We start from the raw sequence: 26,648 nt of genomic DNA on the forward strand, positions 1-26,648 counted from the left end.
TTTTTTATTTTTCGAACAACGTAATAGCTGAAAAAAAGTATTTTGGTTTTATAAAACTTCGACTTTGTATACTCAAAGCAAATTATATAGAATTTAGGCAGATAATTTAAAAGGAAAATGATGTAGCCTTAATTATTTGGATAGTAAAGCACTGATGTGGTTTAATTTTCTCAGGTGCCAGCATAACAGTAAATGGCTCTGACCTTTTCTATGGTTCTATCCCACTGGCTTTCTTTCTTTGATCTTCCTGATCACCTCAGCCCACCTCTCTCACACACAGGTTTTTTTGTTTGCTGTTTTTGTTCGGCGGTTCAGAAGCATAACTAATGATGTGTGTAGAGGTAGCGTCAGGGTAATGATAACATCCGATTCTTCTCACTGAATCTAAACCCACATATAAACAGTCAAAAATAATATCAAGGATTTCTTTTCTTTTGTATTTGTTTTTTTAGACACTTGGGTGAAGTGGAAAAGGTAGAGGATTTAAAAGCTTTTTGCCTCTTCAATTGCTTTGAAGTAAATATTTTGATCTTGGCTTATATTTTAATGCACTTTATATTTATAACCATAGTATAACATTAGTTTATACAATTTAGGGAAAAACTCATATGACATTATTACCTTCCACAACTGCTATTTTGTGTTTTCCATTTTAGGTTTTTGCAATATGCATATTTTTTGTGGTTGCAAATATTGCTTACTTTTGAACTTTCTTGGTAATTCAATGGAACATGCAAACGAAGAACCGTACCTTCCACTTAGTTTAGAAAAGCACTTAGTAATGATGAGAATCAGAAAATGATTATTTCCTGGAGTCACCGTGATTTTTAACTTTGTCACACTCAGATGGTGACTTTAAACACTGGTTTATTGTCGTTAGTAAGAAATAATTGCATCTTTTAACGTTGAGTAAGCTCACAGTTGTGTGACAGCAGTTATGCAAAGTTCGAGCTTTGTAAATATTGGACTTGCCTGTTGCTAAGTAACTCAGAACAAAAAATAAAACGAAGCACGATATAAATTATGAAATCTAAATTTTGTTGTTACAAACGACGCAGCTTTAGGGCATAGTCTGTTCACCAAACAGTTGTGTGTCCAATGTTTTATACACGAGTTAAAAAAGCAACTCCTTAGAATGAAGTAATCATTTCCTGTTTCATTTTTCATTTTCTCTTCGCTCGAAGAGCTTTTGTCTCTCCCCAGGAGTTGCTTTAAATCTCTGGGTAGGTCTGTTCCGAATTTACTACTTCTGGATTGGTTAAGATCTCTTTAAAGTGTGTGCTTTGTTCTCAGAACAGCTTAGGTCGGTTGAGCAACATGCTGCTACTGTTTAAAAAAAAAAAAAAAAGCTGAGTAATGCTGGAGCCTTCTCATGTGGCTGATGCAAACCTGGAGAATTTGCATCATCATTTAGCTGTAGTAAGTTGGCGTGACAGGCAGGAGCTTAAATAGGAGCCCATGAGGAAGCTGAGCTGGTTTGTAATGATAGGGCGGCAGCAGCAGCAGCCTCGGCAGCGACGTTGGTAGCAGGAGGAGGTGGAGAATTGAGCGCACCGTGAACACACAGGTGTTTCTAAGTAGTAATTAGAAAGCTGGGAAGGATAAAACACACCTTGAGTGTTTACCTGTGAACATACACTAGTGCCGAGAGACAGCCTGAAAGCAGAGAGGAAGACATCGAGTAGTCACACCAAGAGACACTAGAGTTGAAAGTTTGGGATTTTTTTTCCCCTCTGTTTGATTTTTCCCCGTGTGTCACTACTATGGTCAGAAAGCCTGTTGTGTCCACCATCTCCAAGGGAGGTTACCTGCAGGGCAATGTTAACGGGAGGCTGCCTTCTGGGGGTGGCAGGGAGCCACCCGGGCAGGAGAAAGTGGTGCTGAAGAAGAAAATCACTCTGCTGAGGGGAATCTCCATCATCACCGGCACCATCATTGGAGCCGGGATCTTCATCTCTCCCAGGGGCGTGCTCCAGAACACCGGCAGCGTGGGCATGTCTCTCATCATCTGGACCCTGTGTGGGGTCCTGTCGCTGTTCGGTAAGGACAACTTTTTTTTTTTCTTGGGGGGTGTGGCTGTGGGGCTGGGAAGTTTGCTTTCTGGGGAAGGAAAGGGTGTTTTTTGAGGGACTGAATGAATGGCAAAGGCTACACCAATTTTTTTTTTATTTTTTATTTTTTGTTTAGGCATGTGACTTACCTAAACTCAGGGTCCACGGCTGATGTGAGCCTGAATTCCCTCTGACTGCGTCCTGCAGCCTGTACTTCCTTTTCCTGACTAAGAGACTATTTTCTGACTTTTCCCTGTGGCGATGAGAGCAAAAGCTAACTTTGATGACCCAGTAAAATACACGCGAGCTTTTTGAGCTGGGAGTTGTGCTTAGTTACGTATGTTTGGGGCGTTCTGGCAGCAGGCACGCTGAATGAACACCTGGAAAGTGAAACCTGGCGTGGCCTATTAAGACTCAGAACTGAGTGTTCAGCAAAAGTCTTTCTGCCTTTTTATGAGCAAAACAAATGTGTGGCAGTCTTTCCCTTTTTAATTTTTTGAAAGTCCTTTCACAGGTCCTTCACATGGAAAGATGTAGGATGGCACATAACTCTATCCCTATCATAAAGGGGCAATATTGGCAAGCGTATTCCAATTTTTTTCAACCTTTATTTCTTCTCCATAGCTGTAAACTTCTGCAATATAAGTTTTAAGTCTTCAGTTGGCTGTTAAATTTCTGTGTTTGCCCAGATCTGTTTTTTTCATCTATCGTTCACTTGGTCTCTAGGGACACAGATAATTTGTCCACCTGTTCACTGAATTCATCTGAAGAGAACTATTAGTAGCATGATTTATGTTCCTGCTATTGAGTTGAGAAATAATAGTCAAGAAGTAATAAATGCCTCTTCATGAGGAGGGAAAATTACTAAAAAACTATCTGAGCTAGTTGTGAAAATGACAAAAACAGGTGGATTGTTAAAAAAATTAAATTTGATTCAAAGGTCTAAGCTATATTTCCTCTTCTCTGGACAATAGTGTGCTTTGATTTTGCAAGATACTGCACTTTAAAGTTAGTACTCTTGGACCAAGTACTAACACTTGGTCCTGTGTAACAATCCATTCATTCTTTCCAATCAGGCCTGGTAATGTTTAATTCATTGGTTCAGACATTCACCTAGAGAACTCAAATTTCCATTTTTTAGGAAGAAGTTCTTTTAAATAAAACTTGTTACAATAGAGTCACAACATAGAAATAGCTGCAGAGGAATTATTTGGGGGTTTGTAGAGTTTGTAGTATTAGTTATATGACGAGCCTGCGCTTTCAAAATATTTATTTACAACTGTGTCACAATTTTTTTGGTACTACTCCTCATCCTTGTAGAATAATTTGAAGTTATATGATTTATATGTAAAACCGTTAGAACTCTTAGCTACTGTTAATTGTAATGTTAAAGTAGTCTGGCCTGTCAATTTATAGATAAACAAAGAGAAATCTAATTGTTGATCATCTTAAATGATTTTGAGCACCCTTCGCCTTTAAATCTTCTGACAGCATTTGTCATATCCAGAATGAATCAACATCTGATCAGAAAAAAAAACCACGGTTTCCTGAACTTTGCATACTTATGTGCATGCAGCTCCCACTATGTGATTTAGTTTTTGGCACACAGTAAAAGTTTGTTCAGATGCATTAAGAAAGATTACTCTGGGTATTGAACTAGTTAAAGTGGTGTTGACTTGTACTATAAAAATGTGCTTATGCATAAGTATATTATCTCAAACAGAAGCTCAAAGAAAGGATAACAGAGAGAAAACAGCTAAGGGGGCTAAAGTCCCAGTTGAGTTGATATTCTTTGATTACTAATTGTGAGAACTGTGCATGTATATTAATCTACTGATCTATATTTGCATTGCATTTACCAAGTTACTAGGTGCTTTTTGGCAGGAGTTCTTCCCTCATAGTAAGCAAAACAAAATCTTTCTTTTTAAAAATTTCTAAGAATTTTGGGACCAAGTGTAAAGAATCTATATATTTGGTTTACAATTTTGTTTTAAGCCATGGTCAATACATGGATTTTTACATCTTGTTTTGAACTTTTTTTTTAATCCTGGAAAAATGGAAAAATCCTTTATGAAGCTTGAGATCTTTAAGCGAAAATCATTTCCCCTGGAACTCAATTTAAACGTAAGGCAAGCATCCTGGAGTTTCCACAAAGCACACACGCACAGGTCTAGCTATTGATTCTCTGACAATAAATTCTATGGTTCTTAAGATTCTTTCCAATACAATTTTATATTGGATTCTTTCCTAGACAGCCTATCAGCATGGCAACTCTTTCCCCATGGTGGGTGAATTGCAGATAGTTATAACTGATTATAATTAGAAAAAAATGTGTCAGGCTCCCCCAAATATCAGTCTGCAAACTAGTTAATTTAGAATCATCTCTGGCAATTTAAAATAATAGCGTTCTTTTGTTTTCTCTTTTGAAGAGTCTATACTCTCTTGACAGGACAGTAGGTCCAGGGTATTATCTCAGAGTCCATTTTTCACTTTGATGACTTTTGAGTTAAGAATTATTCCCAGGTGACCCTTATAATGCTAAGTTCAAAAATCAGGTAAGTGATACCAAGATTTTGCTGAATATTCAAATTGTATTTATATTAAACAGTTCTCACTTAGGCATTACTGATTAGTAATACTTTTCCATATTCTTATTTTCTAAAGTAGCTTGGACAAAAATTAAGTATTATTATTGAGCACCTAGCAATTTAAAAAAATAGAACTTTTCACATAATAGCAAAATATATTTTTCATTTTCTTGGTAATTGCTCAAATTAATATCAGTCTTACTAAAATTAGTAAGTATAGCTATATCTCTTGTGGTGCTCTTATCTCTTGTGTTGGGTGCAGTACTGTCCTTGGTACATGGTACACATTGCCACACTTATACACACAACTTCCTTAAGAGGTCAAAATTGAGATCCCCATTTCACAGGGAATAAAACTGAGGTTTTAGGGGCTTTCATGTGAATTGTATTGCTAAATGTTAAAAGCTTGGCTTACACTTAATTTGATCTAATATACATAAGTATAAATTATAGCATCTCTTTTTAAAAAGTATGTTCTTTCAACTGAGTGTATACTTCAAAAACATCTAAGCTAATCTTTTCTGGAAACAGCATATAAGAGTCATTTTGTTGACAAAATATATCCTAAAAATTAAATGAAATCTGTCAATGCTTTGAGTCCATACTTTTGTGAAGAGCAGATAAGCCTTATTTATTTTATTTTTTTATTTTTTTATTTTTTTGAGACAGAGCCTCAAGCTGTCCCCCTGGGTAGAGTGCCGTGGCATTACAGCTCACAGCAACCTCCAACTCCTGGGCACAAGCGAGTCTCCTGCCTCTACCTCCCAAGTAGCTGGGACCACAGGCGCCGGCCACAACGCCTGGCTATTTTTTGGCTGCAGCTGTCATTGTTGTTTGGCGGGTCCGGGCTGGGGATTCGAACCCTCCACCTTAGGTGTACATGGCTGGCGCCTTAGCCGGTTGAGCTATAGGCGCCGAGCCTATTTATTTTGATTTGCCACAGAAACATCACTTATGAAAAGGGTTCTTAATATAATGAAGTCAGTTTGGAATAATTCTTTGTGTGAGGCTGTGTTCTTTTAAAAACAGGTCACTGTTCTTGGCATCTCTCTTCTCTTTACTTCCTGTTTCTAGGTTTTCAACTCAAAATTATGAAACATAAGATTGTTTTAGAAGTTTGTCTTGGGGCAGTGCCTGTGACTCAGTGAGTAGGGCACCGGCCCCATATACCAAGGGTAGTGGGTTCAAACCTGGCCCCGGCCAAACTGCAAGAAAAAATAGCCAGGCATTGTGGTGGGCACCTGTAGTCCCAGCTACTCGGGAGGCTGAGGCTTAGAATCGTCTAAGCCCAGGAGTTGGAGGTTGCTGTGAGCTGTGTGACACCACAGCACTCTACCAAGGGTGACAAAGTGAGACTCTGTCTCTACAAAAAAACCAAAAAAGTTTGTCTGTATCATTTCAAGTAAAATTACATTGTTCAAATAGAATAATGTAGGTTGCAAATGAGAGGAAGTTAGAAGAGGAACTTGTTGAGTCTTAGCAATTAGAGGAACTTGTTAGGTCACAACAATTATTTGTCTTGAAATGAAGATGCCGTTCAGACTAACGGAGGTAGTTACATCTCACACAAGGTCAACACTGTTGTGTCAATTCTAATGCATGGTGGCTTCATAATATATTAAATTTGTACCTTTTAAAAATAAATGTTTCACAGGAGCCTTGTCCTATGCTGAACTGGGAACAAGTATAAAGAAATCTGGTGGTCATTACACATATATTCTGGAAGTCTTTGGTCCATTACCAGCTTTTGTCCGAGTCTGGGTAGAACTGCTCATAATACGGTAAGAACATGGATAGAAAACAATTAAGAACAAGTAAATCTATTCATTACCTGATTTTTGGGAAGCACCTGGATTGTTTTTAGCTAGATGGAAATATGCATGTCATATGAAATTGTTAAAAACATGTCTACCTAGGAAATAAAACCTGTGATAATATAACTTTCTGAATTGACATCTGTAATGCAGTTTGTCACTGGTAAGTGGTTAATTAGCAATGACAAACTTTTAAAGTACTGCTTTTCTTTAACCTTCAGTTATTCTCTTTGACATTTCCAGGAAAGATGCTTTCTTGAAAGGATAGGAAGCATCAAAATTCCCCTGGATAAATAATTCCTTTTGACTAACCAGACAAAATTAAATATTATGCTAGTAATTACAGTTTTCTCTTATTGTAGACTACACCTGCAAGTCATTATAACTCTACTCAGTTTGCGTTACTAAGCAACTTTTATGCCTAACGACTTAGGTGTCACCAAGTCTTACATTTTATAAAAACTCAAATTTACATGACATAAATGACTCACTTCCTCCCATTAAGCAAATCAGGAACTACAGTTGTGAAAATCTTTTTTGATTTTATTGTTGTAGGAATACATCTACCTGCCTGATTGTGTTGGTTTAAAAAGAAACAAAATAGTGCTAAGTCACTGTGAATAGTAAATTTTCTTCAACTGTATGGGAAACTGATGATGTCACATGAGGATTCAGAGTATCACAGTTCCTTCCATAAAATGCAACTTGCACATTCTGATTACAGAGTTTAATAGAATTAACTAAGGAAACTTGCTCTCACTGTAAACTTCTCAGACATACATACCTGAGAGCTCTTGTGAACTTTTATCCTGTCATTAGTGGCTAAGCAGCAAGGCTGAGCCACTAGTATTGACTTAGAAATAAGTCAGTGATTTTTATGGAGTTTCTTTTTTAATAAAGAGCTTCAATGTCATTAAGTCTATTCTCATTGTAAACAATTATGCATTGTTTAAATTTGTTATAATGAAATTAATGATACAGGAGTATTTTGCTCCTTTTCCAAAATCCCTTTTCTGGGATAAATCTTTGTTCCTTTTTGATTATCTGAATTTTATGTACTTTTCAAAGGGAACTCATATCCTGTCTTTTGGGCAGCACCTGTGGCTCAAAGGAGTAGGGCACTGGCCCCATATGCTGGAGGTGGTGGATTCAAACTCAGCCCCGACCAAAAACTGAAAAAAAAAAATCATAGTTACCTTCCTGTTTATTTTAATTTTTATCATTTATTTCATTTCTTAATTCTTTTGAAAAAATGCAGTCTTTGTTTCTCCTTTGACATAATTCTTGTATAATTACTTAATATTTTAGATGTCTGTATTCTGTTAAATATTTTAGATGTCTGTATTCTATTAAAACTGCAAACATTTCGAGCACATAAGATGTGATCTTACACTTTTTGTTACCCTTATAATATATAAGTCAGTGCCCTATATATTGTAGATAATAACATATTTTTGAATAAGTGATTGAAAGATAAAGTTATAGTGTTTTAGACACAGCGTTCTTAGGATTCAAATGAGCACACTACTTATTCTGAGTGCTGGCCTCTCAGGCTGGTGGGCCTTGAATAGTTGGACTTGAATTCATCTCCAGCCATGTATTAGCTGTGTCATTGGTTCCTTGCTCAGAAATATGATAAATGACCAACATGATCATTTAAGTATCTCTTACATCTTACAGTAGAACAGATACAGTATTTCTTTATTATTTATTTATTTCACAAACTGCTCTTGAATGGTAAAGGGCAAAATAAAGAATTCTTGAGTGGAATGAGCCATAATCCCTGCTCCCAAGAGCTGATAATCAAATGTTGCTTTAATTTCAAGAGAACTGGTTCATATTGTGTGTGTGTGTGTGTGTGTGTGTGTGTGTGCATGTTTGTTAACAGAGAATATTACTTGGATGTTTTTAGAAACTTTTTAATGCGTTTATATATCCATTTGTTATAATCGACTCATATTGCTGAGTTAGTCTTTCAAATAGGCAGAATAATAAAGAACTTCAGGAGGGACAAGATGTCTAAGTGACTTAACAGATCTCTTGTATTACTGATACTCGTAGTAGCTAAATACTTCTCAAGAAAATTAAATCTTCAGATTAAGTTAGCATTACCAGATATGATCTGAAAAACACAGATTTCAAGAAAATAAGTATCATCCAGCAGTAGATAGCAGAGGCCATTAAGTTGAATTCACTCATTTACTATAAATTTAATATGCGCCGGGTTTCTACTACATGATAGATGCAGGCACTGAACATCAGAAATAAAATTGTGATTAAGATGAACACAGTCTTATCCTCATGGGGTTTGAGGTCAAGTGAGAAATAGTTATTAATCAAGAAGACAAGTAAGTGAATGTGAAAGTGCTACTTACTGTGTTGAGTATTTGGAAGAGAAGCCAGGGGCTTCAGCAAGAGTATACTCCAAGAGGCCTGACTCACTCAGAAGGTGGAGAAGCTTTCCTGGGCAAAGGAAGCTTGAACTGAGATCTGAAGTATAAAAATAGTCAATGAGTTGAAAAGTCTCCAGGAAGGGAATTTCAGATCCTTCTAGTGGGAGAAAGCCAACTGAAGAGGTAGAAAGGGGCTTAGACCAGATGGAGCCGTGAGTGCAAGGGGAGGGATTTGTATATATCCTGAGCATGTTTCGATGGAGAATAGGAAAATGGTTTTGTTTGGAAGGATGAGGGAAGGGCCTCTAGGTGAAGAAGAAAATTAAGAAATTTATGGTATCGTCCTATACCATATGCTAAAAAGCAATAGTTTACGGTAGAAAAAAGATTGATGAAAATGGTATTTTTCCCCTGTGTTTAATTAATTAATTATTTTATATATTTTTTAGCCCTGCAGCTACTGCTGTGATATCCCTGGCATTTGGACGCTACATTCTGGAACCATTTTTTATTCACTGTGAAATTCCTGAACTTGCAATCAAGCTCATTACAGCTGTGGGCATAAGTGAGTATTCTAGGTATGCATGTGAAAAAGAAAATAATGGCAAAAAAGTGATTTGAGACCAAGTTTCTTTAGATTTTTTCCATGGTGAAGACTGCTCCACATACCATGTTCTCTTTTGCATACAGTTGCAAATTTGTGTTGAATGATAAAAGAATATACATTTGAAGTGGCCTCTGACATTACCTTACTTGCCAGTTCTATATTGGGTCAAAGGATAAAATGGTTTAGGGGTCGAAGTGAAAGTTCCTCTGTGCTTTTTAAAAGTTTGCTGAAAAAGCAGCTTGCAAAAGGCAAATTAATTGAAAAAAGGTGTATACAACATGTATTTAACATGTATATGTGGAGGCCTTTAGAATGAAGACCCAAAGATAATAGGGGAAATTGTCTATTTTTAATCTTAGACTCAACAAAGTATGGAGAGAAGTATAAAAATGTGATTGGATCAAAAAGGTGTGGTCTAATGCTAACAGACTAAGTGGGAAACCCAGAAGGCCTATCTGTCTGGATACTTCTTGGTCTTTCTGAGTGTGTGTTCCTTCCTGCTGGGTATGAGGCGGGACCCTGTTGTAAAGAGGGCCTTATGACCATCAAACAAAGTAGGTCAGGTTATTTTTTGGTGGGGAGGTAACTTTTACACAGAAAGGCAGATGGAAAGTTAGAATAATAATTTTAAGTTTTATGGTTGACTGTAGGAGAAAGGGTCTCCGGGTTTCTATGAACTGCCTTGGAGAAGAAGGATTCTTGTTTCTATGGCTAGCCTCAGGGAAGAAGGGACTGAGAGACAGGAGGATGGGGAAAAAGGCAGAGAAAAACTTTTGCTTCTGAGGCCTTCATTTTGGGGTATCGTTTTCTGAGTGCCAACAATGGCTAATTTTTAAAATAGGCATATAAAGCCTACTTCGTTAATAAAATATTTAGTGGATTGTATATAAGAGAGACTTTTAAAAATGAAAACCTCATTATCCTATGGATAATTAGAATTGGAAATTAATTTACCTCAGTGGTACATTAAGTAATGAGTCATATATCATCATGGAGTTACGTTGGATGTGTATCTTGTATTTATACATCGTATAGTTAGCAGCTATCACTTTCAGTGTGATAGTCTTAACTGCCTATTGTTGGGCATATGAGATTTTTTTCCTTGAGATCTGATTATTGGTAGCATTTCTGAATTAGGAGATTTCTTTATGGTCTCCAAATTAAGAGTTGTTCATCTTTTATCAATGGGTACAGAAATTGAAAAAAGGAAAAAGGAGAAAGAGGAACATGTAAAAAATTGTGTAAGTTATGAACCCCAAAATAACTCCAACTTCCTATAAGATTTCAGACATCAAATCCTTGACTAATGTGGGAATGGACATCCAGCCATCTAAGTCTAGACGCTATTCAAATCACTGTTTCAAGAAACAGTATGATCACGTTTGATGAGTAGTTAAAACTCAGACAGTTACAGAGGAATAACTGAATTGCATGCTCAGGAAAGAATTTTTAGTCATGTATGGCTAAGGGGTTTCAAAAGGGCAACCAAGAGATCAACGCACATTTGACAATAGAGAGGCCAGGGGTTAGTTTTCATAAAAGCATTAGGAATTACACATGAACACATCTCTAGTGCTAGGTACTTACGTTTCTGAACTTAAGTAGTTTCATCTTGTATTTCCTGCTTTATTTGCCAAATGTATACATATTGTTCTTCTGTGAAATCTGTGTAAAGACAAAGAAAAATACTCAAAACTGACATTTCTAAGTTCAGAAAGGTACTGGTGTACTTGATTCAATTTGCCTTTAGCATAACCTGTAGATATGAGATGGGGGGGAGGACAGGGAGGGGTCAAGTCACTTAACATTACTGTACCTCAGGATACTTATGTGTAAATTATGCCAGGGTTATAGGGTGTTATGAAGATTAAATGATATTAAACGTAAATTGTTTGGAGGTAATGCTTGTAACTTATTAAGAACATGGTATAAATGACAGCTCTTGATGCTTTTTGGAAAAACATCTTTTGATGTTCCATGAGATTAGGAATCTGTCCATTGCTGTATTTTGAGCTCCCCACACATCTCCTAGCATGTTATTAGTGTACCATAAATATTTGTTGGCTGACCAATTTTATGAGAAAACCACTAGAATTATTTTCTAGAGTAGAAAAGTCCATAATCTGTTTACTTATTGAACGTGGAGCATTAGATACCTTCAGTTTTCTCAAGCAGTAGAAAAAGTGTGGTGAAATGAAATAGAGTTTCCACAGTACAGTGTTCTGATCTAGCACCACGAGTTTTTGTGGGATGAACCATTTTAGCACAGAGATTATAGCTCAGGCTCTAGAGGCAAATAAAACCTGGAATTGTATTTGGTTTTATAATGTCTTGATAATGTGATTTGGGGTTAATTATTAAAGCTCTAAGCTTTGATTTTATTTATTGGTAAAATAGCTATGAAAAAATATATAATCTACTGGGAATAGTTAAAGAAGAATGAAATTAAGTCACATTTTTAAGACCTGTAGCAGAATGCTTTTCCCATAGAAAGTTCTTTATTTTCCTTAATTTTATTATTTATTTATTTAGTTATTTTTCTGTAGAGACAGAGTCTCACTTTATCATCCTCGGTAGAGTGCTGTGGCATCACACAGCTCACAGCAGCCTCCAACTCTGGACTAACAGCCATTGGTATAGCTATCTTATTCTGTCCCTTGAATAGCTGACTGCATCACAACTATTCCATTAAGAAAAGAGAAGGGCAGAGGCAGCATCTGGGGAATTAACAACAGAAATTTATTAATTAAAAGCTATAATCAGTAGACCAGTGTTTTTTTAACATTTTTTTATTTCATGGCAAACTTGAACCTATAGTTAAACTTCCATAGTACACTTAAATTATGTTGATTAAAGAAAGAGTTAAAAAAAAAAAAGGTAGGGCATTGCCCGTAGCTCAGTGAGTAGGGAGCTGGCCACGTACACCAGGCTGGCAGGTTTGAGTCAGGCCTGGACCTGCTAAACAACAAAGACAACAGTACCCCAAAATAGCTGGGCTTTGTGGCAGGCGCCTGTAGTCCAGCTTCTTGGGAGGCTGAAGCAAGAGAATGGATTTAGTCCAAGTGTTTGAGGTTGCTGTGAGCTGTGATGATACAGCACTCTAACCAGTGTGACAGCTTGAGACTCTGTCTCAAAAAAAAGAATATACTTACTGTGCTTTGAGCTTCTTTCGAAAATAATTTAATTAATGATCTCTAAAAATTTTCTTGGCACACCTAAGATCCTTGCAGGACACACCAGTTGAAAATCACCGCAGTGGACTTTAACTAGATCCTACGAAAATATTTCTAACTCCACAAATTTTGTCACTTTGGGCTTGAAATCAGATGGATCATAATAATATATTTTTGTAAGTCTAAATGACTATTCCTCTTATTTATCCCAATTCTATCAAACATTTTAAAGGGCCAAATTTTAGAAGATTAAATGGAAACTGTTCAAGCCAATTTTTAAAGCAGCTCTGGAAAGGATAACTGAGTATGCTGGGCTTTATAAGACATCTTTAGCAGAAATTCGTCATGGAACAGTTACCAAATAGACTCAGTAAACATTAGATGAACCCAGACACTTTATTCTGTTTTTGCCACTAATTATAACAATTTATAAATTTTGATGTTCCCTTGCAATCTCTTGCTTCTGAGATTCTGAGAAGGAAAAACTGTGTTTCATAATCAAAGCAGTGAAGATGACTGGATATTCTTAGGACTTAGTGGTAGGTAGTGTAAATCAGGGGCCTAATTGGGAAAGTCAGATTGTCTTTAAGAAAAATTTAGCTTGCACGGAGCAACAGGAATGAAGATGGAGATAGAGAAGGAGAAATTTACCTAAGGGCAAATTTCTCACATCCTGGACTCTTCAAGGTGAATATAAGAGATTTTCTACCTGTTCAGGGTGGAAGGTTACTGAGATGTAGAAATCCATTTAATTGGACGAATTGCTCCTCTATGATCTTTGGGGAGAGAAACAGTTTGTGGTAGTTTGAAATCTCTAGTTAAGTATAGAAAAAGAGCAGATAGAAGAAGGGTCTTATTGTATCACAGATGAATAAAATTTCAAATTTTGTGAAATGGTAACTAACCATTTGAGGAATGACAATGCATTGGGGGTGGGAGTTAACTAAATGTTAATTGAACCCCATTTTAAAAAGTGCTATGCTTCATTTCTGTCAAATTAGTAAGGATGAAATGCTTTTCCTTATCTCAAATCCTGTCCATTCTGGTAAGTGTGTCAGCCACATGAAAGTTTCGCTGGAAAATCTTTATATTCACATGTGACAGCTCTCCTGTCACCCAATGCTGACATTACTCACTATTCCTTCTGTGGAAGTCTATGAATTTTCACTGCTTTCGTAGCTTCAATCAGCACTGAAATATATGCAATATTTAAAATATTTAGTCTATTCTGTTCTCCTGAAACTAGACCCTAAATAAAGATACACTTGAATGGCAGAATATGGTAATAAAATACTTTCCTTAGAATATGAGATCTAGTCTCAGATCAACCCCTAACAAGTTCAATTGTTAGGTCTCAATTTCCAAGCTGATTTATTTTATATAGATAAGTTAGGAGCCCTATCCTATGTCTCAAAACTCATTGGGAGGAACGGAGAGAAACAAAATAGCATTTGTGATTGCATCGTGGAAAAGAAAAATTAACCAGTTCTATAAATGTATTACTTTATATTCTTTTTGAAAATCATATTTTCCTGTCACTGTTCAATTACATGAAAGGAAATCTAAGACTCTGTGTTAGCATTTCAAAGATAGCACATGAAGTGGCTATACCCACTCTTTTTCTACTGTAACTAAATTACCAATTCCCAAGACAACCAATACTTAGGTAGATATGCATAGTTTTAAAGTATGCAAGTACAAGTATCATATATTTTTTAGGAGGATGACAAATAAAATGTGGAATCAAAGTGTCCTAAAATTCCAGCTAGATAAGCACAAATCTTTTCAGAGAGGAAGATCCATCACCAGTTGGAAAAAACTAGGTATATAGTGAGGCGGGTTGAATGTCCTTTGAACCTCTTCCTCGTTACCTGGGGGCTCATGGTAGAAATGTGGGCTTTGCAGTAAGATCACCTGGGCTCCAATCCTATCTTCACACTTCCTACCTATGTAAACCTGAGTAAATTAATATCTCAAGTCTCAGCTGCTTATCTGAAAAAGGAGGCCAATAATAGTAACCATGTCACAGAAATATGAGAATTAAATATCATTATCCATGTAAAGTCTTTACACAATGTTTGCCCTGAAAACCATAGTTTACATTTACATGATGCTTACCATTTTTATTCCCGGTAGCGGAGGCCTGGATGTTGAGGGTCTCCTTGCTTGTTTAAGGTTATTTATTGCTACACACCCTGTCTGAACTTACTGCATCCTGGAAATGGATCTTAACAAAAAGATAAAGGGAACCCAGGCAGCCATTACAAAAAAGCAGTGGAACAAGCCGCTTTATCTCAGCGTGCAGCACACGTAGACGGCCTCCCTATATTTTACTGGTTTAGCATGAAGCAGTCAGAAGTCAGAAGCCAAGGAGAAAGGGAACATGGTCGAAAACCCAATATATCCAGTCTCTGTAATTTCACTCTTCAAAACCGAAGGCAGACTTGAATTACACCGAGGGCAGAAAGAAATACTTGCCAGTCCTTAAATCACAGCTTCAGTCTTGCACGTTCCCCTAAACATCCTCTTCAAATACAGCTCCCTTCAAATATGTATTTCTTATCTCCAGGATTTATAGATACAGCTTGCATTGCTGTATTTCGGCTCTTAGGAAACTGCACTGTAAATAAGTAAATAAAAGATACGTAGCCCCTATTTTTATTTTGATATTTAAGGGAAGTCAAAAAGTAAACCCAAACTGATTGTTTCCTCATGTGTAAAATTAGCAATTATAATCCAAGGGAATTAAAGCTAGAGCTAGAGACCTGGCTCAAATTTCTTTGATTATTACAATGTGGGCATATAGGGTAGTTTTTAAAAATAGCTATTGTTTGTTTTGAGAACTCAGAAAACTCTTGCATTTAGTGAATCCCAAATCCCTTTTCAATATTGTTGGATAAGCAACATACACGGCCTGAAGTTTGAGGTAAGGCTGCACGGTGAAGCGGCAGTTACAGATGCTGGAGAGTGTCCCTGGGCCTCTGTCCAGGTTCTTTCTTACCTGCTAAGCTGTCCCTGGAGGGGCATACAGGTGCGCCTCACTTAGAATTCGGTGTACCCCATAATGAATGTAACGTCTGGATGCTCAGATGAAACAGGGTTTGGAAAAACCTTTGGGAAATATCTGTCTTTTCTTTTTTCTTAAATAGTTTTATGGAAGTGGAATTAACATACAATAAAACACACACTTAAAATGTACAATTTGATAAAGTGTGGTATATGGATAAACTTGTGAAACTGTCACCCAATCCAGATACTGAATATGTTAACCATCCCTACTCTCTCCTGGGGCCATTTTCCAAAAGGCTAGTCTCTCTTTTCTAGCATTGTATTTAGAATCATATAGCATGGACTCTTATTTTTCTGGCTCCTGGTTTATTTGTCCAGGATAATTATTTTAAGAATCATCCATATCTGTATGTCTCCATAGTTCACCCCTTTTAAAATGGCTGTCTAGTATTTCATTATAAAGGTATACTACAATTTCTTTATCCTTTCGTATGTTAATGAACATTTGGGTGGTTTCCAGTTTTGAGCTATCACAAATAAAGCCACTATTAATCTTTAAGGGCAAGCCTTTGTAAAGTCATATGTTTTATGTTTCTCTTGGGCAAATACCTGGCAGTGGAATGTGTGAGTCATGTGGTAGATACATGTTTGACTTTTCAAAAAATTTACCAGACTCTACCAAGCTGGTCATACCATTCCATATTCCCACTAGCAGTGTACATTGGCCCCCACATGTTTGTCAATAATTGCTAGGATCAGTCTTTTTAAATTCAGACATTCTAATAGGTGAGCTTTGATAGCTCTTATTTTTATTTTGTATTTCCTGCAAAACTAAAGATGCATCTTTTTAATGGACTTATTTGCAATCTATATATCTTCTTTGAAGAATTGTTTTTAAACGTATTTTGTACATATTTTATTTTAAAACTTTTTGACACATAATAATTATACATATTTTAGGGTTTATGAGATGTTTCAATACTGTCTACAATGTATAATGATCAAATCAAGGTAACTGGGATATCTATCACCAGATCCACTAGTTTCTTTGTGTTAGAAACATTCCCCAATTTTTCTTCTATCTATTTTTTAAAATACAATAAATTATTGATAACCATAGTAACCCTACTAGGCTATTGAACACTAGAGTAATTCTATCTATCAAACGTATTTTTGTGCCCATTAAATAACCTGTCTTCATCTTCCATTTTCCAGCATTTGGTAACTATCATTCTACTCTCCACCTCCATGAGATCAACATTTTTAGCTCCCACCTATTCATCTTTCTGTGCCTGGCTTATTTCATGTCACGTAATTTCCATGTTGTTGAAAATGACAGCATTTTATTCTTTTCTATGGCTGAGTAGTATTCCACTGTGTATATATACCACATTTTCTTTATTAATTTATCTGCAGATGGATACTTAGGATAATTCCCTATCTTGCCTCTTGTGAGTGGTTCTGCAATAAACAAGGGCATGCAGATGTCTCTTTGATACACTGATTTCCTTTTGTTTGGATCTACACCCAGCAGTGAGATTGCTTGATTAGAAGGTAGATTTACTTTTAGTTTATGAGGAACCCCCTTACTATTTTCCATAGTGGCTGTACTAATTTACATTCCCACCAGCAGTATTCTAGCATCTGAACCAGAATTTTTGTTTCAGCTAGGAGAAAAATAAGGTGAGATTTTTCACAGATACTCATGATGTTTGTTTGATTTCGTCTTCCATTTAACTAAGAAAACTTTATAATGTGGGAAATAAAATCTCACTTATTGTTTGTTTTTTCCATTTCAACAGGCATTAGCTATTTACATTCTCCATGAAAGTAATAAGCCCTCTTTTCTTTTTTTAAAATATATAGATGGTTAGATGTTCCAAAAATAAGAATGTGTTTTTCTCTCTCCTTCCTTGCTTCTTTTCTTCCTGCTTTTGTGCCTACCTCTTTTCCCTTTTTCTCTTTCATTCCTCTTTTTCTCGCATCCGCTTTATACCACAGCTGATTCCTATTGAGGATTACTTTCAGGAACAGAGTGCTTTGGGCTTTAGGAGCTCTATTGAAAAGAAAACAGTGCTCTTTTGTTGCTGGTGGGAACATGAGACCAATTTTTTCACTTTCATGCCAATACTGAGCCTCCTTAATTAAAAAAAAATCATTTTCATATGATGACTCATCGCACAGTCATTTGCATGGGATGAAGGAAAAGAATCCCTGGATGGTGAAGGGCAGAGCAGAGTTACACTAATTTATTTTCCAAATAAATAAATAATTTTCCATATAGAAGTGAACTATATTGGGGAGAGAGAAATAATTGTATGTTTGTCATTTCTCTGATAAAATAATGCCCTTTGCATTGACAATGGACCTATTTCTTCATGTTTTCTGTTTCAAGCATAAATAAAACCTGCCCTCATTGCCTCCCCTGTGCTCAGTCAGGGCTTCGGCCCTTCTGGTCATTCTCATCATTACTCCTTCGAAATACCTCTTCACAAGTAACTGCTTATTATACTTTTTTCCCTAATTTTAAATTTTTGTCAAAAATAAAATGTGCTTGGTTGAATGACTAGAACTGAAAAATAGAAAATATGACATGATACCATCAAATAAAATGTGCTTTGTTGCTTTGTTTACATTTTCCAGCTTTATTGAGACATACTTGACAAATAAATAATTTTTCAGTTATACACTGTGATGATTTGATATCCAGACATTTTGTGAAAACAGTCAAGTTAGTTAACACATCAATCACCTGACCTAGTTTTCCCTCCTTTTCTTTTTGATTTTGCTTTGTGACGAGAACATTTAAATAAATTTCACACATACAATTCAAAGCTGTTGAGTATAATCACGAAAATGCTGCATGTTCATTATAAAATTTATTAAACGAATTAAGAAAAATTTGGTATTCTATCATCTTTAGATACCTGTGACTAACATTTTGATAAATATTCTTCCAGATCTTTTTTTTTTCCCTCTCTCTGTCTCACTCTCTCTAGCCATCCCTTCATCTTTCTGTAACTTGCTGTCTCGGTCAGTACTATATATGAACATCTTTTTTGTAATAAATATTTAACTCCTTCATAATTTTAAATCGCCAAATGTAAACCATTAAAAGGATATACCTTAAATTAACCTTCCTTAAGGGGTCTGCATTGTTTTAAAATGTTTGCGATTATATATTAAGTGTTGATAATTGCACTGACTTTTTTTTTTAAGGCAAACATGAAACAAAGTTTATTGAGGAAGAGAAAGATAGGCTTGCAAAATAAGAAAGCTTATGCAGCAGGAAACATTAGCCACAGAAAGCGAATGGGCCTCCATTGCCAGGGCAAATAGGTAAAGAGGCCTGCATTAATTTTTAAATTCTGAAGTGAGCTCATGACTATATATCAGGCAATGGAAACCATGAAATTACCTCTTATTCCTGTATATAGGAAAACTTCCAATTGCAATTACAACTTGAATTGTGAGAATTCTGTGTTTTGTTTCATCTCCTGAGAAATATTTTTTAGACATTTTGATATTCATTTAGGGTGAATTCACCTTTATAAAAGTAAAGCTTATAGATAACAACTGCAAGTGTCAGGAATGAAGTAGTTATTTTAAAAATTTTGTTCACACTAAACATAGGGTTTTGGAAAGAGCATAAAGTTGAAATCCACTGGCTAGAATAACCTCAGATATTCTAGTAGAGTAGAGGAGGGAGGTCTTAGAACATCAGCAGGTGCCTGTAGTCCCAGGTACTTGGGAGCCTGAGGCAAGAGAATTGCCGAAGCCGGGGAGTTGGAGGTTGTTGTAAGCTGTGACACCACAGCACTCTACTCTACTCAAGGGCAATAAAGTGAGACTCTCTCTCTAAAAAAAAAAAAAAGTAGCTGGGTCAGGCATGGCGCTGGATACTAGCAATATCCCTTATTCTACCCTCCAGGTTTTCATGGTCCAGAAGGTAGGGAGGGTGGATGGTGACTGCTGCTTGGAAAACTGTAGCTAGCATCATTAAGAACAGGAAATGCTACTGGTTTGAACCCAGTGTGCATCCTAGTTTGGGAAAAACGCTTTTGGGCTTATCACTTTATGATGTTTTACTCAAGTCCCCAAACCTGTTTTAGAAGCCTGTATGCGTATGGTAGATTAAAAGTCACTACTTAATGTGAAAATTGAAAAAGTGCCAACTAAGGCTAGTCCTGAGAAGGAAGAACAAGATTTTAGCCAGCTTTTCTTCTTGTCCCTTCTTGAGTGCGATCCACTGTGACAGGTGTGAGTTAGGACACAGTTGCCTTATCAAGCTAAAGAATCAAATTCAGCAATCTGATTGCATGCTGTGATAACTTCAGGGTTTTGTTAAAAATATCTGAGTTTTAGAGTACTACAATATATGTCCACTCTATTGACATATACAAAGAACAAGAAAGGAATTCTTGTTGTCCAAAGGTTTTATTTAAGCTTCTCAAACTTTAATAATATGCCTAAAAATTACCCAGCGAGCTGGATGAGGAGTAGAATTGTGTTCATTAGGTTTGAAGCAGGAACTGGGATTCTGCATTTCTGAAACCCTTCCAGCATGCCAGTGCTGCTGATTCACAAGTTACACTTTGAGTAACAAGAATGTAAAATGTCTTCGTGTCAATGAGCATTCACCTTCTTTAACTGCTTCTATTTGTTTGCAGCTACCGTGATGGTCCTAAATAGCATGAGTGTCAGCTGGAGTGCTCGGATCCAGATTTTCCTAACCTTTTGCAAGCTCACAGCAATTCTGATAATTATAGTCCCTGGAGTTATGCAACTAATTAAAGGTATGGGCTGAAAAGTAAATGCTTTTTAAAATGCGTATCTGCTTTTGGTCTCTTTTAACACTAACTTTTGCTTATAGTAGCAGAATCCTTAATTAGTTTCTGCTTGTGGAACTTAAATTCTATACTGTCATCTAATTGATTTGGAAGCCTGCTACATTGTGGGTGAGTTGGTATTTACAGTTGAATGGCAGCAAGAGGATTAAGACTGGGCCAAGCAACAAAATAAGGTATCAGTGAATTCTCTCAGTACAAACCGGAGTGAAAAACTCTAAGTGAAAAAAAAATCTACCATTTAGTTTTAACTATAGATAAATGTGTCTTCTTATTTTTACTTTAAATTTGTCTAATAATATTAACAAAGATTAAAATAGAAGCAGATATGTGAAAAATAATAAAAAATCTTCTTTTTTTTTGCTTTCTGATAATTGTTTCTTTTACCTTGACAATGATATCCTCAGAAAGAGGAATCAGACATGGGAACAGCATTCCTAAAAACTACATATGATATGACACTAAAAATAGATGTAAAAAGCTCCATTTTATTGCTTCATTATTTTAATGTAAATTTTGCATTTCTTCAGAACTGTAACATTTTTGAGATTATTTGCTTTATAAAATTTAGTGCATAATAAAAAAAAGAAGTTAAGTGGTGAAATTTAGTTTCGGTGTTTTAGTGGAAATTTCTGGAAGAGAAAGAGGTCCCCATGAGAGATTTAATTAGCAATAGCCACAATAGTAGGAAATAAACTGGAACGTGAGGAAAAATTGTAAAAGAGTGACATATAACTCGGGCATCCTGAGTATTTAATGTTTACATTGCTACTGTCTGTTCCAAGAAAGAGAATTTATAGAGAAATTTAATGACATTGCAGGAGGAGAGTTAGACAAGGCAAAAGAAAATGCCAAAGTTCAGCAAAATCATTTCTGTGGGTAGAGGCATTAAACAGTAAAAAACACTGGGAGACCAGAGTGGCCACTCTGGAGCTGGGAGAGGAGATGCCCTCGCCCATTTAATAAGCCTGGTGGGAGATCTTACAGCTCTGCTGGCGGAAATGCTTTTATCAAATTCAGCAACCTCAGCCAGCACAGAATAAACAGGACAGAGATTTTGAATGCCAGAGTTTGCACTGAAGAGAAGCCATGAGCTTGCTCTTCTAGTTCACCTGAGCCGCCCCAGAGCTGGCCTGCTCGTATCTACATTCATTTGGGATGTAGGCAAAGTAATCTGTTCTGTTGGTGCTTGCTTTCCTTGGGCTAAATCTTTAGTCTTTTGTAAGGAGCATAGAATCTCTAGGTCATTGGCTCTTCTCTAGTCCCAGTTTTGATTAGAAAAGATGATAAATTAGCCCCTGAAATTAAGATCTGTTTTCTTTTTTTTTCTGTATGGCGTAAGACACTATAGGGAGCATCATAGACTGTAGTGGATTTTTGCCACTTGTTTGCACAAGAGTCAAAATTCGGTTGCCCAAATGTTACTGTATTGCAAATTCCTTAAGAGCAGAGATCATGATGCATCTCTTGAATTCTGTTTGACAATTAAAATAGAAGGATACTTTAGTGAATTATGATGATGTCAGTGCTTAAAGTGACCAGGCTTTTTCATGATGTCATCCAACAGAGAAATTCCCTGAGAACATTACCATATTTAGTGTATTTTGTAATATTTTGGAGGTTATTCTTAGCAGATATATTTGTTCTATTGCTATGAAATTGTGACTTTATCGCAAACGTGATCACATATTTTGAAACTGTACAAAGATAAACACTTTACTAACAGATTGTACTCTATTCAGTTCCCAAACATAGTAATAACTTATAAGTATTTGTTCAACTTTCCTTTGAATGTTTTGACGTTCATCTTCTTGAGAACTCTGATTTGTAGACAAAATATTTCTGAAGTTTAGAAATAAAATGCTTCCCTTTTTGTGAGACTTTCAAAATAGCACTTTTGAAGATTGGTGCTTATAACTCAGTCTTCACAGAGTTTGATTTTTCTTATTGATTATTTGGTGCTACACTCTTAGAAATATTTGCCTTGTATGCTGAAGAGACTTAAAAATCATGAAAAAAAGAATATTCAACAGATTTTTTTTTGAGACAGAGTTTCATTATGTCACCCTCAGTAGAGTGCTGTGAAGTCACAGCTCACAACAACTTTCAACTCTTGGGCTTAAGTGATACTCTTGCCTCAGCCTCCCAAGTAGCTGGGATTACAGGCGCTCAGCACAACACCCGGCTATCAACAGATGTTTTTATCTGAATTTCAGTATTTATATTTTTCTCCTATAAGTACACAGAAATGTTTTAGCAAAATGGGAATTCTGAATTTACTCTACTACTTTAAAAATGACCTATGTTTGGGAATTGTTTACTTTGAGGGAACAATTGCCTAATATATGCGTCAACACTCTTCATTTTTGGACTCAACTTACACATGTTATATCAATATAGGATGTGCTGGACGGTGCAGTCAGCAACTAGGATTTGACTTTGATGTTAGAGTGCCTCAAATACTTCACCCACCTCTCACACCCCTTTCATTTAGTGACATTGAGATCGATTTTAAAACAAAATTACATTTCCCAATGAATAATTTCATTGCTGGTTTCTTTCCGAAACAGAAGCATTTTTTTTTTCTGCTTGGCTATTAACTGACCAAAGTAAACCTGAATTGCTAGCTTTTTAAACTATCCAAAAGATATGCAAGCAAAGGTCATCTGTGATTCATAAAATAGAAAAATATGTGATGAATAAATGCATTCAATCTACCAATTGACACATTTTTGAAATATTTATTTTAAAGTTTGATATAATTTTTATATATATATATATATATTTATATATGTATGTGTGTGTGTGTGTATGTGTGTTTTCAATGTTCCTAGAAGGAAACCCTACCATTCTGTAGGACAAGGCCACAGGGTCAGTGGGCTTCTTCTATAAAGGTCCAGACAGTAAATATTTCTAACTTTGTGACTTATATGGTCTCTGTTGAAATTACTCAGATCTGCTATTGTAGGGTAAAACCAGCCATGAACAATCCTTAAATGAATGTGCATGGTTATATTACAATAAAACATTATTTATAAGACAGGCTTCCAGGTTGGGCTGGCCAATATGGTCCTCAGTGTTTTCAACCCCTGTTCTAGGAGGCAGGGTCTAATGAACAGCACATGGTCAACAGAATCAAATGATGTAGAAGTGGTTCTGGGGTTTCCTGCCACCTTCTCATTAAGGATAGAACCTTGGATATTTCTTTGTAGTCAGGCAGTGCATTATTTTTGCTTTTAATAATTCTTCCACATTCCTAATGAAGTTACAGAAGATTTTTAGTCTCCTTTCTTGGTCACAGTAGAAGCACACTTAAACAAGGGATTCTTTTTCAAAATGCCATTTTCATCTTTGCTATAACTTTAGTCATAGAGAAATGTGAAATAGTGTTGATGTGATGAATATACTTATTGGACTTCTTCTCTAGAATTGGTACAGTCCTAATAATAGAGCAGGTAATGAGTAGAGAGTAAGAAATCTAGACCTACAACAGTGGGGTTCACCTCCTTTTCCCCATGTTCATGATTAAAGAGAGAATAATAACCCATCTTCTGGAAACCACTAACATCATCTTCTTCTGATTACAGGTCAAACACAGCACTTTAAAGATGCTTTTTCCGGAAGAGATGCTAGTATTATGGGGTTGCCCCTAGCATTTTATTATGGAATGTATGCATATGCTGGCTGGTAAGTTGATATCTCCAGATCTGGGGAATTTTATGGTTCATTCATTCCTTCAAGCACTTTGCTTGGTACTTTGGCTGAGTACCAAGCAGAGAGCTAGGCGAATGGGGTCAGCCACGATCCAGAGTGATGTGCTATCCGCAAAATGAGAAATATGGTGTGGCCCTCTATTGGTCCAGTTGCTGGGTGCATACAGGTTTCTAGTAAAGATGACTGCTAGATTTAGCCTGATGTTATAAAAAACAAATTCTGAGTCCCAGCAGCCAGTACAAATTACTTACAAGTATGTATCAGTAAGGACATAGTAGCACCATAAGGTACCGAAGAATAGTACTTTGCTTGTCAAAGGAGCTTCCAGCTAAAGCTCCAAAGGTGTTCACAAATGGTAAGTAATTGATTTTTCCCACCTTCCCTTAAGAAGTAGAAAGTACTCAGATATAGAATTAAGTAAGACATTCCCAGGAGGTAAAATGATACTCCAAAGGCCGGGAAAGAGAAACCGACATAACAAAATCAAGTGTACTAGACAATCTGTTACATTTTGAAGGACCTTACAAGTTCCTTAAAATTTCCCCAATATCTGAAAAGAAAAATATACAACAAAGATGATCAAAATCGTGAAGCCATGGATAAATTTTCTTTGATGTATATCCATCCGTAATCCATCTGTAATACTGTTCTGGATAAGGCATTAGGACTTTGTAGATATGCCTGGCTGTTTCAGGCATTTGAATAACAATGGCTAAGAATGGGATATTTTTAAAAATACATTTTATTTACTTAGTAAAATTTTGTTGAAGTGACAATTGTGAGAAAGCCCAGTAGGTATAAAAGCATTATTTAAACACCAAAACCATTCTAGAAAGAATATATTTCCTTGGTTTAGGGTAAATGATAGCAATTTCTTTTGCTATCATTTTTAAATAATGTGTTTCTTTTCACATTATTTAAGAAACTAAGACTTATGTAGCTTTAGCTGTGAGAATGTCTACAAGCCTAAAAATATCAGGAAGCTACATTAGTTCAAAACTTATGGAAATGTATTTTCAACACAAATGTAGTTTCTTTTGTTTCTTTACTGTTTGGGATCTTACCTTCCAGCTAATGCAAGGAATGTAAAGATATATTTCAAAATAAGTGGAGTGTTTACCCTACTAATCTCATTGAATTATGAAAATAAAGGAGAATTAGGAGTGTACAGAAATTTAAAATTTTAAGTGGCTTTTAAAGCAAAATTTGTTTGAAGATTATTAGATGATTGTAGCTCTAAGGAGATCAGTGTGACATATTTATATATTCCCAGAATATTTTTCTTGTCATTGCATGTAAGCATTAATTTTGAATCCCTCAATATTTTTGAAGTCTTTTTACTTTTGTCCAAAGAGCAGTGTGGTGCTAGGCAGAGAAAAGAACTGAGCATGATCACAGGGTTAGAAGAAGAATTAAATGTTCTAGGGGTATTCAGCCTGGGATCAGAGTCTGCTTCCTGGGGCTGCAGCCAAACCACTGGGAGGGTCACCAGAGGATGCCAGAGCAAAGTGGGGAGGTAGCAAGAGCTTTCAGTTACGGCCACGTGTTGGGAGCTGAGCAATACGCAATCAGGAATGTGGAATGTAGACATAGTCACAGGGAGATTTGATTAGTCCTGTTGAATGAAGTTCTCTTGCCTGTGAGTACCATGCATCTGTTCCCACAGAACCTTCAACTATTCTTTTACCCTCCTCTCTTTCCACCACTCAGAATTGAAAACTCAGATCACCTGCCTCACATAGACCAAATTTCCTCCGTTCCTGTAGGCTTTTGAGAGCTGATGGATTTCTCCATGTATAAAGATTCTTTTTGTGTTGTCTTATTAATATTTGGTTTAGCTGATGCTGAACCTAAAGTGTTACTCTGTTTATAGAGTCTGAGGGGTGGACACGAACTATTTTTATGCTTTTACCCATTTAATCCTCATGTCCATTCCCTATGGTAGAAAATAAGAAACCGTTGATTTCCTTCTATCCTTGAGAGTTCGATCACAGTATTGGCAAAGAAGTCCAGGATTTTAAATGGAAAGTTATCTGATGCAAGTGGTTTATGTAAGGGACAGATAAGTAACTGCTTCTATAGCAGGTGGTTGTGCTACCTGAATGCTGCTTTGTGAAGAGGTAGAAATAATCTGGCTGTTAATCTGTGGTCATCAGTCTTAGAAAAAGGAAACTGTGATTAGGAAAAAAAATAGCCTGTTGGTTTGGAGTTCCAGAATAAAAGGTATTATCTGAATGTAAATGGAACAAGATGGAGAGTAAAAGAATTCCTAAAGAGAGGGACATTTATTCACTTTTCAGTTGTGATCCCTGCTTTTCTGGTCTCTCTCTGTTTTTCGTGATAGAATTGTTAAGACTGTGCTGTAGAATTGTCAGAGGGGATCTGTAAATGAGCCACCATTCCCTATGCTGCTGCTTTGAAGCTGTGATAATGTTTGACAAAAAAAAAAAAA

At 36.2% G+C, this 26,648-nt stretch overlaps 1 protein-coding gene across 1 annotated transcript in view; it reads left to right on the forward strand.

The window, feature by feature from the left end:
- Positions 1-1,411: 1,411 nt before the first annotated feature.
- SLC7A11 (solute carrier family 7 member 11) overlaps positions 1,412-26,648 on the forward strand; it is a 71,166-nt gene continuing 45,929 nt past the window's right edge. Inside the window, exons 1-5 of the mRNA XM_003800149.3 lie at positions 1,412-2,040; positions 6,294-6,420; positions 9,296-9,411; positions 20,306-20,431; positions 24,070-24,169. Coding sequence (XP_003800197.1) covers positions 1,764-2,040; positions 6,294-6,420; positions 9,296-9,411; positions 20,306-20,431; positions 24,070-24,169 — 746 coding nt within the window. The 5' untranslated portion in view covers positions 1,412-1,763. The remainder of the gene's footprint in view (positions 2,041-6,293; positions 6,421-9,295; positions 9,412-20,305; positions 20,432-24,069; positions 24,170-26,648) is intronic.

This window comes from Otolemur garnettii, unplaced genomic scaffold (genome assembly GCF_000181295.1).
Source record: "Otolemur garnettii isolate 467f Iridium unplaced genomic scaffold, OtoGar3 scaffold00169, whole genome shotgun sequence".
NCBI classification, from domain to species: Eukaryota; Metazoa; Chordata; class Mammalia; order Primates; family Galagidae; genus Otolemur; species Otolemur garnettii.